General features: G+C 47.6%; 1 protein-coding gene across 12 annotated transcripts in view; it reads left to right on the top strand.

The window, feature by feature from the left end:
* The window catches only part of LOC110080193 (gamma-aminobutyric acid type A receptor subunit alpha3), a 43,335-nt gene extending 32,841 nt beyond the window's left edge, over positions 1-10,494 (top strand). For 9 of the 12 annotated variants that reach the window (XM_020795904.3, XM_020795902.3, XM_072981053.2 and 6 more), the window contains 6 exons: positions 2,552-2,772; positions 3,717-3,799; positions 4,787-4,921; positions 5,515-5,667; positions 7,175-7,386; positions 9,034-10,132. In XM_020795904.3, coding sequence (XP_020651563.3) covers positions 2,552-2,772; positions 3,717-3,799; positions 4,787-4,921; positions 5,515-5,667; positions 7,175-7,386; positions 9,034-9,375 — 1,146 coding nt within the window. In that variant the 3' untranslated portion in view covers positions 9,376-10,132. Of the gene's footprint in view, positions 1-2,551; positions 2,773-3,716; positions 3,800-4,786; positions 4,922-5,514; positions 5,668-7,174; positions 7,387-9,033; positions 10,133-10,307 lie in introns of those variants that run through there. The other 3 variants (XM_078380664.1, XM_078380663.1, XR_013538743.1) reach the window with 2 other exon arrangements.
* Positions 10,495-12,654: the final 2,160 nt, after the last annotated feature.

Raw genomic sequence — 12,654 nt, 5'->3', positions numbered from 1 at the left:
TCTGCAGAGCCCCAGGATGCCTTGGCTTTACCCCTCCCCCGCCTGAACCCCTGTTCATGACAAGAGCACGGCTGGGTTGGAAACAAGAGGTCTGTAGTGAAGATCCAGCCTCCCTTTCTCTCTCTCTCTCTCTCTCTCTCTCTCTCTCTCTCTGTGTGTGTGTGTGTGTGTGTGTGTGTGTGAGAGAGAGAGAGAGAGACTGAGAGAGAGAGCATGCCCGTGTCACAGAACTGGACCATCAGCTCAGTGATTGACTAGCAAACTGGTGAGGGCCTTGCTGAGAAGGGTGGGGGAAGAAGGCAAGCACAGAAGATCCCGTTGCTGCTAGCAGGGAGCTGGGAGGGGACTGGAGTGCAAAGGGAGGGGGAAGCGTCGCAGCAGCAACCGATTGGCAACCGCAGGAATTCTTGGCGGTCTGGAGGGTCAATGCTGGATGGCCGCCATCCAGGGGATACACTCGAAGGACGGAGGGTGGGAAACTGGGAGGAGAGGGCCAAAGGCCGTGGGCGGGTCTGGTTTTGCACTCTGGTTTCTCATGTGAAAAGCTGTTGCAGTGGCTGAATGTGGCCCTGGGGATGGAGGCCTCAGGGCATCACCACCCTTCCCATCCCCAGAAGCCCATCGTGGCTCCTACAGGCAAGCAGGCAGCTGCCCTCCATCTGATGAAATCCCCTTCCGCCTGGAAAGGGGTGGGGATCACTGAGGATCCCGGCCCCACAGAGGTGGCCACAAGCTACTTGAGAAACAAAGGTCCGTGCCAGCAATCCCGGGGCCTCAGCACCCCAGGCTCACTCTTGCCTCTCCCGATAGGCCCCTGCCTTGAGGAACGGCGAAAGGCTGCCGTGGCTGAGGTCTTTGCTCTTCTCTACCAACATGCAGGGAGCTCATCCTGCTTTGGATAAGAGGCACAATTGCTATGTTGGGGTCCCAGCACTGCTTTGACCCCTTCCTCAGCTCTCCCACACAGCTCACTGAGGCAGCCTGCTGAACTGTGAGCTCTGAGGGAGCAGGAGAAAGTCTCCTGATTTTTCCCATGGCAGACATGACCTTCTGTTCAAGGGAAAGTTTTGTTGTTTGCATGGAACGTAGAGAACTGTGAGCACTTTAGAAAACAAAAATTTGTCTGGCTATCATTGTACAAATGCTTCATTCCTTTTCCAGGCAGAAGAAATCATTATATATCACTCATGGTGAAGCAGGTATTTCTTCTGTTGACTTAACTGCTAACCTGGAATTAGCTGTCAATAATTTCATACTATCTTTTTCTGCCTCCAGGCTATATGTTTAGCAACCTCTGATCTAATTGCACTTAGAGAGCAGGGAATAACAAACCTTTTCTTCCTGTGGACCTGACAAGTGTGACCTCAACAAAAAGTGGGTTATGATGACAAGAACTAAAATGTCTAGTAATCTAGTCCAAATATCTTGCTATGGTGTCAAAATTGTAATTGTTTAATTCCCAGGCATTGTTTATAACTTTCACCTTCTGCAGTGAGATATTTCATTAACGTTTACTCCCACCAGGTGGTAGCAATGGAGTGCTAACTGTTTTTGTCTCCAATTAATTTTGATAATATAAATACAAATGCTTATGTTCCTTATGCACTGGCTCACAGGAACACATTCGTTTTACTTGTAATGAGAACAATGGGCCTCTTGGGCGTCTCCCCAAAGTCACTCTGCCAGCAGCCTGGGTACTCGAGAAGGGCGCTGCTGCCTCTTCTGTCCAGCGCTGACTAGAATTAGATACTCTCAGGGCACCTCAGCTTATTTCAACAGGTATAGTGTTTCCCCAATAGGCTGGTCTTGTCTCAGTTAATGCTAGTTAATAATATTTTACAACATTATCATTCTGTTGTTTGTAACATAATTCATCTCTGTGCTGTGTAAACAAAAGCATTTTGAGTCCAGCAGAACTTTCTGGACTAGTAAGAGTGTAATTTTTTCTTCTCATGTTGCCAATGAGACCTTTGCTAGCCTTGTTTTGGTTTCTTATTACACACACAGCTTCATAAACATGTTTATTCAGGGAAGAGTGCAAAAAGGAAATCCCCATACTTTTGCTTTTAATGTATTAGTAAAGTCAAGCCAACTTTTAAAACCAGTTTTCTTTTCTCAGAAGTAATTCTGAAGGCTTTTGGGTGCTTCTGTTTTGGTGAGCAAAGAAAAACAGGAAGCAATTTTGTGAGTGTGCACATGAACAAATGTCACACTTTCACTGAGTCAGTGAATTAGGGCTTTGCCTGTCCACTGACAGGGGCATCTGTGTACAGGAGAGGTGCTTAAAATCTTTTCAGCCCATAGGATCCTGAGAGGCAATACTTCCATATGCAGGTTCTTCAAAGATGCTCTCCACTTCTCACTGTTGGGTGTTGCAGAGAATGTTCACAATTGCATAGCCAGGAAAAACCCAGAGATGGACTGCTTTAACCTTGAGAACCTGACTGGGTTATGGGTTTTTGTTTGTGTTGTTATTTTCCAGATTTTGTTGCCTTTGTAGCTCACACTCTAGTAGAAACCTGTGAGAACTCATCATTCCCTTCTCTGGCAGGAATACACCATTGATGTGTTTTTCCGGCAGTCCTGGCATGATGAGAGGTTAAGATTTGATGGTCCCATGAAGATATTGCCTCTTAACAACCTGTTGGCCAGTAAGATCTGGACCCCAGACACCTTCTTCCACAATGGCAAGAAGTCCGTGGCCCACAACATGACCACACCCAACAAACTGCTCCGGCTGGTAGACAACGGAACTCTGCTCTACACCATGAGGTTAGTAATGAGAGCTTTCCCCTGTGAATCACTGCCCCCTTTCCCTCTTGGGTAGCACCTGAGGGATGGCTTGCTTGAACCCTGAACTGAAAGGATGTGTGACATCATCTACCCAAGACTTCTTCAGCACTGGCTTGTAGCCTCCCCTCCTGCTCCGTCCGTGTTGTTTGTTCAAGGGCCATCTCCTCAGCCCTGCCTCTCTCCTACGAATGGCATGAATGGCAACATGATCTGCTTTGATCTGGGTTCTTGCACTGAGCAGGGTTTTGGACGAAATGGCCTTATAGGCCCCTTCCATCTCCATTATTCCATGATACTATGCTGGCCGATCTGGCACCTTCAGTCCAAAGATGCAGCACAGCAGCCACCATGCAACTTATCTGGAAGAGCCATGCAGAGCTCAGCCAAAGGACGCAGAGCACTGAGTCCCTCTGTCCACTTGCTCAAGGTTGGCCTCTTTCTTCAGCTTAGCAGGAGGAACTTGGGGCAGGACAGTAGGGATCTGCTGCTGTTGCTGCCATCTACCATGTGCTCAAGCTTGGCAGGTAAGGTTAGGTAGGCCATTTTAATATCTTTATTTTTACTGGTGATTTCAGTCACTCATAACACATTTCAGGTCCTCTCTCTTGGCCTCTCAGCACTCACCCAGTTTAATAGGATGCCCCTTTGGAGAAACAGGAGAAGCAGCTGGTTGTGCAGTCTTAGGAGTACATACAATATTACATGACACAACACTGTGGGAAGAGCTGCACCTCAGTATCTTGGAAGTAGATTAGTGTGGTCACAGTTAAGAAAGCAACAGCCGGGGCAGCCCATGTGACTTCTGGAATATTCCAGTTTGACCAACAGATGGGTCAAGAAAACCGGTAGTTGGGGTGGCAAAAGAGGACACATGAGCCATCACGTGAGTTCTGCCATTGGACCGTGGCCTTTCTGTTTTGCAGGCTGACTATCCATGCAGAATGCCCTATGCACCTAGAAGACTTCCCAATGGACGTGCATGCATGCCCACTGAAGTTTGGGAGCTGTAAGTACTTCCCTGCCAGCAGCAATGAGGTTTTACTTCCTTGGGGTGGAAGGGGGAGTCGACTGACCATCAATCAGGACCGAGTGGATAGGATGGAAGGTTCTACACCTGCACAAGCCTTGTTTCAGGGCTTGCCTGCCTTGGTAAGAGGAGCGTGTCTGATTTTATGCCACCATCTGTTTTGGATTAATGAGATCTCTCTCTCCCAGATTTGTTTTCATTGAAGTTGACTCCTCCACATTCTGCATGATCTGGGAAACATTTATTGCAGAACACCAGGCTCTATAAATGTGTGGAATTTCATCTTCCCCATCATTACTTCTATAATATAATTGTTTCAAATGTGGCTATATAGTTATATACTTTGTATATGTGCACACACACATCAGTGCATCTCTGTCTAAACACTGGTCTTCATTGGCTGAAACAGGATACTACTTCTTTTCTTTGTAGTCATGTTAATAAAGTGTGGTTACACAGCCTTTTGGTTAGGCATGTAAACCCATACATGAAAGAACAAGAAACCACCCCATTTTCCTTCTTGACTGTAAAATGCTGAGGTATTCTATGGCCTTTTTGAAGACAGTTTTCACATCAACCTGACATTTTTTGGACAGATAACACAAGGTACACCGAACTACAATAGATGTTTCTTTATGGCATGGCCTTTTTAAAATCAGGAGCATTTAAGGGATTGTTTGAGTGTTTTTCACTCATCATCTAGTCCCTCAGTGCCTGCTGCATTTGTATTTGCTTAATTTCACAACAGGAAAAGACACTAGCTTTGTGCAGAGAGGTGTACAGGCTGCAGAGAACTCTTGTTTCCATTGTGCATGGGAGGCTTGCAGGGACTGATAATTCCTCAAGGAGATGACTTATCATACAGAACAAGGAATTCACTGTGAGGGAGATTTATTTCTGCTGTCGTGTCAGCTGGCCGCTACTGGGCTGAGGTTGGTATTTTAGCTTCCCGCCTTCCCTCCGCAGATGCCTACACCAAGACAGAAGTGATCTACACTTGGACCTTGGGGAAAGTGGAGGTGGCCAAAGGAGGGTCTCGCCTCAATCAGTATGACCTCCTGGGACACAATGTGGGCAGGGACTCCATTGAATCAAGCACAGGTAAGAGGGACCAGTCTGAAGTAGAAAGGAACCGGGGTGGTCTTCTCCCCACCGGCCATTGCCCCACCTCAATCCAGGAGAGAGGGCTGTCTCTTCCCTAGGGCCTCTTCCTGCTCTCGGCATGGGTGGTTTTCACCTGCCTTGTGAGTAGGCCAAGAGGGCTCACAGCTCTGCTCCTACCACCTCTCTCCTTGCAGCGTCAGGGCCTGCAAAATCTACAGTTTCCCAACTTTGCTCACTCCTGGCAGGTGGCAGGAGCAAGCAAAGTCCCTCTGAACATGGACCCTGTATCTTAGCATACTCACTCCGATGGCCTGAGCATGGGAATGTCGCTGGAACAGATGGCTGCCCTTTTTGCCTGCAAGGAGCTGGTCAGCTGGAGGGGGGGGGCGAGGGACGACGACAGCCAGCTGTTCTGACACCACGAGGCCAGAGGATAATCTGCAGGAAGACTACAAAGCTGTCCCTTGATGCTGATCACTGGTTCAGGCCAAGAGATGCCAGACGGACTGGGTGGCCAGGGGCTCATGCATTGCAGTCACCGGGCAACGGTTTGCTGGCAGTTTGACTTTCTCCACCTCCCTCTTTTTCAGGGACTTACATAGTGATGACCATCTACTTCCACCTCAAGCGCAAGATTGGATATTTTGTGATCCAGACCTACTTGCCCTGCATCATGACCGTCATTCTCTCCCAAGTTTCCTTCTGGCTTAACAGAGAGAGTGTCCCCGCACGAACAGTGTTTGGTGAGTTCTTTGGGGCTGAAATATCAGAAGCCACGTGGAGAAAGAAGGCTGGAGGGCAGGGGGAGGATAGGGATAAAGGGGGAAGGAGCAAGATCGCCTGGAGTGGTCTCATAGACCAGATGGGCAGGGTACAAATAAAATAAAATAAAATAAATCGACCATCCCAGTGCTGTTGAGCTCACCACTCATGAAAGAGGCCTGGCTCTGTAGCAGGAGACTTAAACTTGCCTTTAGGCAAGTCCCAAAGAAGTAGCCATGGTGGTTGGTCTGAGCATGTGGGCAAAAGAGAAGGTTAAGAAAAAGGGGGTGTATGTGTGTGTGCGTGTGTGTGGGGGGAGTAAACTACTGTAAAGTTTTAAGGACTGGAAGTTTTACTTCAGTGTGAGGTTTTGTTCTCTTCCTCAGATGCCTCTACTGCTGGTTGCTGACTGGTTTTTCTAGTCTTGCCTATGAGCCAGTTTGGCAGACTTGTGCGATTGCTTGGAGAGTTCCTAAATGTCAGCCCCAAATCAAAATTTAGCCAGTACTTAATATTTGCGAAAGGCCTTTTTGTTGCTGCATTTAGTGGGGAGAGGGAGAACAAGTCAGATTACAGCTTCTTAGTCCGGTTTCCCCATTGCAGAACAATCCGCCACCCAAAGAGGCTGATATCTGAGATGGATCTCTTCCCCCGCCCCACACACATACCTTGATACTGAGACAGGGTGGGGAGTCGTGATGCTAGCACCCAAAAGAGCCTGCTCTGCAGACCCTCACCCAAAACCCATCACAAACAACGCTTTCCCTCTGTGTGTTCCGTAAATGAAAAACAGTGTCTGCTGTGATCAAACAGAGGCAGGTGCTTCTGCCCAAAGGACCTGCCTTAGCTTGAGCCAGAGTGGTGGACATGTCCCTTCTCCTCCCTGGCCCAGATCTTCTGTTCCCTGCTCCACATCCCAGAGTCAAGCAGGATGGGCGAGGCTGTAGATTTTGCAATTATCTTATCTGATGAACCTTATTTTCCTACTGATACTCTGCACAAGTGCTAGTAATGAAACAGGATTCTTTGCCTGCTTGTGATCTTAAGATCTTATGATCTTAAAAACCGAACAGGCTCATCATGGGAGATATGGTCTTTTAGACAGCTTAGGCCCAAGCTATTTGGGGCTTCTTTGGTTAGAATGAGCACCGTGAATTATGCTCAGAAATGGATCATCACCCAATGGAGCTGCTGTAACACGGTGTGTGTGTGTGGGGGTGGGGGGGTGGGGTTATGTGATCCCTGTGTCCAGCCCAGTTAACAATCTGTGTTTTGTACATGCTGGACTTTCTGAACACTTTCCAGAGGCAGCCCCACATAGAGCCTGTGACAGTAATCCAGTCAGAATGTAACTAAAGCATATGTCACCATGGCCAGTTCTGATCACTCCAGGAATGGCCACAGCTGGCATGCTGGCCCTCCTGGCCACAGCCGAAACCTGGGTATCCCTCTCCATCAGCCTCTTCTGCTTTGGATTTGTTTCCACAGGGGTCACCACTGTTCTCACCATGACGACACTGAGCATCAGTGCACGAAACTCATTGCCCAAAGTGGCTTACGCGACCGCCATGGACTGGTTCATGGCCGTCTGCTATGCATTTGTGTTTTCCGCACTGATTGAATTTGCGGCGGTCAACTACTTCACAAAACGTAGCTGGGCTTGGGATGGCAAGAAGGTGATGGAAGCCCAGGAGCTGAAGGTGAGAATGCCATGGCAAGGAAGAGGGGCTGAAACAGGAGTGGAGGGAGAGGGAGGGAGGGAGGGAGGGAAGGTGTCCAAAGTTGACAGGAGTCTGGGGATTGAAGAGAGCCTGTGACTGGTCTTTGGCATATGCCCAGCTCCTCGGAGGCATCGAGTGTCACCTTGGTAGATAATATGCTGTGCAGGTGAGGTGTGGTTCGAGAAGGCGGAGGCCAGATAAGACCTCTTGGTCTTTAGGTTTCCAGAAGATGCAGCTATTTTTGCTGCAACACATTAGGTACCCTTGGAAACTGGGCAGCCACAGACCTGGAGGAGTATTTGAAACCTCCCCTTCACTTTGGGCAATGTTGTGCAGCCCAACAACATTAAACCACCCACCCACAAGCACAGAGTGGTTGCAGCAGCTACCTCTTCTTCTTTTGTTTGTGATTATTTGTGACTTTGGGGTCTGGCAAAATGAGCTCTGAGAATATCTGTAACTCATAAGCCATTTTGGGCATGAGAAAGGTCACCTGGCTTCCCTCGTCAGTGTGTACATTCCTGTGTGTGTGATGGTGGTGCTTTCCTCTTGCCCCAAAGATGCTGCCCATGTTCTAAAAGAGATCCTCACCTGCAAATTCATCTTGATCAGAAGAACATACACTCATCAAGATCTTGTGGCCCCAGCCTTTGCATTGTGTCATCAGAAAAAAAAATACTGCAAACCCTCCCTAACTATAACCACAGCAAATCTGTGGTATTTGAAATATGAAGTCACATATTTATAGATTGTTCATGATTATCTAGAAATTAACTGGATTTTGGTAACTAGGAAGAGAGAGAGAGAGAGAGAGGCAGGCAGCCAGGCAGATAGACAAACAGACAAGAGAAAAGTCCTCCATGAACAGAGGAGCTCCTCTCTTCCGTTGTTACACAAAGTACTTGATATACTTGGGGGGAAAATGCCTGCCTGCCTTTACCTGATCGTTTTGGTTCTAGTTTTGCTGGTCCTGGGAGATAGTTTGGACTGAAGCGACTGAAGCTTTTCAAAATAAGCACTGCAACCCTGCAGTGGGCCTGGGGGAAAAGAGGCAGCCCATGTGGCTCCTTCAGAGCGAGACGAAAGGACTCTGCTTGGATGGGGCAGTTGCAAATTTAGCTTGTGCATTGCACACTAGTTGTTTTGCACATGTAATGACTCACAAGTATCCCATCAGGAGCCTGTCAGAGCAAGGACCTCCTTTGTGCTCAGATCACCCTTTCTGTAGCTAGTGGGCCAGCTGAATCTGGCTGAAGACATTCACATCTTAGCCGACATGGTTCCTGATAGGTGGCACAAGCAGGTAAAGGAGTGTCCCCATGCGGTCACCTTAATTTTTCAAGAGAAGCAGTCCTTTCTAGGACATGCTGAAAGAATCTGCACATGAGGACTGCCTTCTGCAGATTCTCTATCTTGATGGGATTCAGCCTCCGTAGAGGCCATATTTAGTAAGGATTCATGGTGCACGTTAACATGCCCATGGCCCATTCAGCTCCAGTTTTACCTCAGAAAGAGCCTGCTGTAGCCTTAGTACGGGCTAGGTCAGGCTAGTCGGTGGAGGTCTTGGGTTGCTGCTCCACCCATACCCCTGTGCTGGTGTCCAAGGACTTTTGCTTCCTTTCCCAGAAGAAGGAGCCTGTTACCTTGGCGAAGAAGACAAACAACACCTACAACATTGTGGGCACCACGTACGCCCTTAACATCACGAAGGAGCCAGGACTTGCCACCATTGCCAAGAGTGCAGCTGCTGCCACCACGCCCACCCTGGCAGCAGTAGTTGTGCCCCCAAAGGTGCCCCGAATGGAAGAGAAGCCACCAGAGAACAAGAAGACTTACAACAGTGTCAGCAAGGTAGACAAAATGTCCCGCATCGTCTTTCCAGTCTTGTTTGCCATTTTCAATATGGTGTACTGGGCAACTTATGTCAACCGGGAGTCGGCCATCAAGGGCATGATCCCCAAGGATTGAAACCTGCCATGCAGCCCATCCATCAGCCCACAGGACCTCGGAAGGAGAGTCCCTAGGTGGGTCCTTTGCCACCTCACTGATTCTATATTTATTTTACTTTCTTTTATGATTGATTTTGTTCAGCTGTTTTCCTTCCTCTCCCATGTGAACCAAACTGTGATTTTTTTTAAAAGAAAGGATAGAACCCAAAAACATTGAATTTGTTGCCTGTTTGTTTGCATTTTTCTGTTGTGCTGGGGGAGGCATCATGAAAATGTGTGCCTCTAATGCAGCAAATCTGGCATTCATTCCCACCCACTCACCCTCTCCCTGGATGTTGGTTTCGTCTGCTATGCATTCCATGCCCTATCCTGTTGAGAAATGCTGGGTTGTTTATCCTGCAGCTTTTGATGGACAGCCCTGGTGATTCTTGGTGCCACTTTTTCACAATGGCCTTCCCTGAGGTAGCTGAGTGGTTTCTTTGCTTCTGTCGTAGGGCTTGATCGCACATGAGAATAGAACACCAGTTATACCGATTCCTTTCATCCCTCTGTTATATTGATACATTTTTTTTCCTGGAAGTCACGTGGTATAGATATTGGCCAGAATGTTTACATTGTTTTTAACTGTATTGATTCATTTCTTTCTATATGAACCAAAGCAGGCTACACTGCTGTTTAATTTTGTATTGAATCATTTTCTCTACTGTCTCTTGGGCCAATCTGCCTCCTCTGTCATTTTAATTTTTTTAAATTACTAAAGGTGATATATTGATGAATTACTGTACTAGCCTTAAACCCTCCTCCCCCTTTCCCTTCCCTCCTTTACTTATTATCCCCTTTTACTTCCCTGCATATCTCTCCCTCTCTGTTCTGGGCTTTCATTTTTCTTATATTTATTTATTTATTTATTTATTTATTTATTTATTCATTTATTTATTTATATATATTAAGGGTACAAGCGCCGTAGCCATGAAATGGCTGGAGTGCCCAGAGACCCAACTGCTTCACAAAGGAAATAAGAGTGACAGCAACATTCACACACACTGCAATGATAAGGAATTAAGTGATGCATTATTGGTACAATTTAAATCAAGCTTCCTGACAAAGGGGAAATAAACTGAGTGCCGGGGCAAATGAATTTATGTTGGCTGTACATCATGTGACTGGAAAATCATGAAACAATCTTAAAAAATGGCCAAATCAGTATCACTGGGGTTCTTTTGGCAGGTGTAATCGAGCCCTTACACATTCACTCTTGGTCTCTCTGTCATATATATTTTCTGGTGTTCCCAGTTTGGAGGACTAGCTAGCTCTACTTTGGAGAGTGGTGTTAGCCTCGGGGTGGTGGAATAGAAGAAGTCTGCAGACGGACCCAGGAAAATAGGTTTGGCAGGTTCTGGGCTCACTGAAGGACACCTTCCGATTTGCATCATCCTCTGAGATTCAGCAGGAGTTGATGGCAACCTCACTGGCTGTACTTTTGTCTTCAGGACTGTCATAGCATGTTTTCTTTTCTGGTGCAACATTTCTCCATCTGAATTCCTTCCTGGATTTCCTAATTCCCTATTTGTGGTCATGGGAGGACACCATGGTTAGTTTTCAATTGTGATGCTAGACGGGATTTCCAGGTTTTTTATAGATATCCGGCTGCCTTCTGATGTGGTTCTCCTTTCCCTTATCTTTCTGTTTTCCTTGCCTTTGAAGTATTGTGCAGAATGGTTCTTGGCAACCTCTATGGGCAGGACCTGTTCTCGATCAACCCAGAGTGCAGGACACACAATAATAGGCTCAAGTTATGGAAGCTAGATTTCAGTTGAATACCAGGAAAAACTTCCTAACTCTTAGAGCAGCATGGCAATGGAACCAGTGACCTTGAGAGGTGGTGAGTGCTCCAGCACTGGAGGCATTTATGTTAGACAACTACCTGGCAGATCTCCTTTGACTTGAATTCCTGCCCTGAGCAGGGGATTGGACCCGATGGCCTTAGGGGCCCCTTCCAACTTCATAATTCTATGATTCTATGTACAAATGAGTGCAAGTAAGTGGAGCCACACTTTTGCTTTGCTGGTTCATTCATGGACATGTGCTGCAGGCATGTGTCTGTTTGCAATCGCTTCTGGAATACTGCAGTGCAAAGAAGCACTTTTAAAAACAAGATCCTGTTGGAATGTCACATGTTCTCTCATGAAAAGAGGGCCAAATTTGCAGGCCTCATCTGCCTGCTTTTCTTTTTGAGTTTGCTTGTGTGAAGCAAGCCATCCTGCCTTGGTGACAAGGTGCCACTTTACTGTTTGTGGAGGATAAGGAACTGGTTCCCAAATTCTGCCTTTCAGCTTCTCAGACTTCGGGAACTGAACCATTGAAAAGAGGGGAGAAGCAGCAGCAAGGAATTGGGGGGGGGCAGCAGGGACACTTTCTGAAGTCCCAGGAGATGAGCACCCCATGCCTGGTTGTGCTGACGCAGACCCTGTGACTGGCCATCCCATGGCCCGCTTACATGGTGCCATCTGTGTATGAACAAATGCGCACATGCCGGGGATCCTTGCAACAGAGGAACAGAGACAGAAGGATGGCAGTGAACTGCACACAAGAACCTGTGAAATTTTTAAAAATCTCAATGTGAATTTAGGGCAGATGGAGCAGAAGGCAGAAGTTCTGGGAAAACAACAGAATGAGATGAGGGGGCAGCACAGAGAGAGGAGCTTCCCGTTCCTTATTTTCTCCAGCGTCCTGCCCACAGGACCCATTTCTAAAAAACAAAACGACACAACAGAGAAGTGAATCACGTTGTTTCGTACCTCAGGGGTAGAGGGCGAAGTTGCTTTGGTGGCTTTCTGCCCTTGATCCCTGGTCTTGGCCGCCCAGGAGATCAGGATCTTGTCTGTTGCCCTGCCCAGGCACTGCACTTGTCTCCACAAGAGGAGGCGCAGCCATACTCTGGCTCAGTGAGTTGCCTGTCAGCACCTTTTTTAATTGCACAGATAAGGCTGGATAAAAACGTTTTGCCAGATCTTCTCGCCTGTCTGTTTGTAGCACAATTCTGAACGAAGGAGGCGGGTGGGCGGGCGGGCTAGGCTTCCGCTTGGTGTCGCCTGCCTGGGGAAAGCAGGCCAGTCCCTCTCCCCATCTCCTGCTTGAGGTCTCTCCTGAAAATCTTTAGAAGGTGGGGACCAGCTGTGAACATGGCTGACCCAGATGGCCTGAAAAGGATGTATGTGCACATGGAGTTGGCCTCTGTGACCTCAAGGCAGACACAGAAAGGAACTCTGACCAAATCACATTTTTGGCACAGGTGCTT

This window comes from Pogona vitticeps, chromosome 11 (genome assembly GCF_051106095.1).
Source record: "Pogona vitticeps strain Pit_001003342236 chromosome 11, PviZW2.1, whole genome shotgun sequence".
Lineage (NCBI taxonomy): Eukaryota > Metazoa > Chordata > Lepidosauria > Squamata > Agamidae > Pogona > Pogona vitticeps.
The sequence above is the reverse complement of the archived record's forward strand: the minus strand, read 5'-3'. Positions and strand labels throughout refer to the sequence as shown.